Here is a 1,516-nt window from a genome sequence, read left to right as displayed (position 1 = left end):
CACACCTCTTCCGTAACTGGAACAGATTCGGCAGCAAGTGCGGACGCTGTAGGCAAATGTCCCATCGGGGCCGACTGAGGTTCGACATCTTCTTCGGGCAGTAACCGCGAGAAAGCAGACGGTGTTCGTCCTGGCCTGCCTTCCTCTCGAACCTCAATTTGTATGCGCAGGAAGCTTAGCATTTCTGCAGCCTGACGAGCTCTTTCTTCGGGGGTCGCTATACCAGACGTATTCTGCGCGGCTTCTTTGGACTTCTGCCGGTAGAGGATCGCGAGGTCGTCAGGCAGGCACCTCATTAGACGCGGTTGAGGACCACGTTGTACTGGTCGGGTGAGACGCCCAAACCGGTCAGTGCCGAGACGCGAAATTGTACCTTGTCGTAGAGTAGGCGAAGTTTGTCGACATCTGCCGAAGACTTGACTGGTGGTAAGGCGAGCAGGTGGTCGATGTGCTCGTTGATGAGCAAGTCGCGTCGACCAAATCGCTCCGTCAAGGTCCTGATGGCGATCGCATAATTGTCCTCCGTGAGTCTAATACCTTCGATGGCTCTCTTCGCGACGCCACTCAAATACGAGAGGAGGTACTTAAACTTCTCAATCGGCAGAAGGTCTTCATTACGGTGGGTCGTGGCACTGAAGTGGTCCCAGAAGGTCTGCCAGTCGCGAAGTGCGCCGGAAAATGTAGGTATCTGAAGTTTCGGCAGGACCACTGCGCGATGACGCGGCACGGTTGCTGGGCCGGGTGTCCCCTCTGTTACACGAGGTGCAGCGTCAGTGACCTCGGTATGCGCTGAGCTGCCGGCCCCAGCGACGTCGGCGTTCGGTAACGTAGCCTCGGGCCTTGAAGTCCTCGTTGCCGTCGCTGTGTTGGCGTGTTCGCGCAGGAAGAAGCGCGCTCGAGACACGGCATAGGACACCTTCCGGTCGTAGTCTTCCGCGGCCTCGAGCTCTTCGTCGTAAGCGTCATCGTCGGTGGCGTCGAGGATTTGCTTGTTGAGGTTGCCGAGCTCGACGTTCTTCTGAGTCAGGTATGTAACGTGCGAATCAACTTGAGCGGCATCGGGAGCCGTGGCCTGAAGTTCGTCGGTCAGGAGCGTAATTGTTCGTGTGACGCTGGCCCTGACGACGCCACGGTTCTTGCGGAGCCGTTCCAACGATGCCATGGAAGCTCGGAAGTCTTGGAAGGGCGATGACCGGGGGGGTTTCGGCACCAGAAAGAATATCGCGTAATTAATACCCGAGCCCTAGACCAAGCATTCTATCTCTTTTATTCCACTGCTCGTGTCTACGTCTTCTTTCTTCTCTTTGTCCTCCTGCTTGTTGCCGCGCGGCCGCAATCGTCCGCAACACATTTCACAAAAGATTGCATTCTTTAAATATTATACTGTGCATTAACCAATTGCACAAAAAACGTTGAAAGCACTTTCAACACATCCTATATTTCAAGTAGCCACTAGCCACTGCCAAGCCTGGCCACTGCGTAGAAGCCAGCATACGCTCGGAAACAGGGGCGTAGC

At 55.5% G+C, this 1,516-nt stretch overlaps 1 protein-coding gene across 1 annotated transcript; it reads right to left on the bottom strand.

The window, feature by feature from the left end:
- Nucleotides 1-295: 295 nt before the first annotated feature.
- Nucleotides 296-1,162, bottom strand: LOC119405377 (uncharacterized). Its single transcript, XM_037672215.1, has one exon. The coding sequence runs from the start codon at nucleotides 1,160-1,162 to the stop codon at nucleotides 296-298; it is 867 nt and encodes a 288-aa protein (XP_037528143.1).
- Nucleotides 1,163-1,516: the final 354 nt, after the last annotated feature.

The sequence above is a fragment of the Rhipicephalus sanguineus genome, chromosome 9 (assembly GCF_013339695.2).
Source record: "Rhipicephalus sanguineus isolate Rsan-2018 chromosome 9, BIME_Rsan_1.4, whole genome shotgun sequence".
In the NCBI taxonomy this organism is placed as follows: Eukaryota; Metazoa; Arthropoda; class Arachnida; order Ixodida; family Ixodidae; genus Rhipicephalus; species Rhipicephalus sanguineus.
The sequence above is the reverse complement of the archived record's forward strand: the minus strand, read 5'-3'. Positions and strand labels throughout refer to the sequence as shown.

Excerpts from the sequence above, each read along its gene's own strand:
- LOC119405377 (XM_037672215.1), bottom strand. The coding sequence starts at position 1,162 with ATGGCATCGTTGGAACGGCTCCGCAAGAACCGTGGCGTCGTCAGGGCC.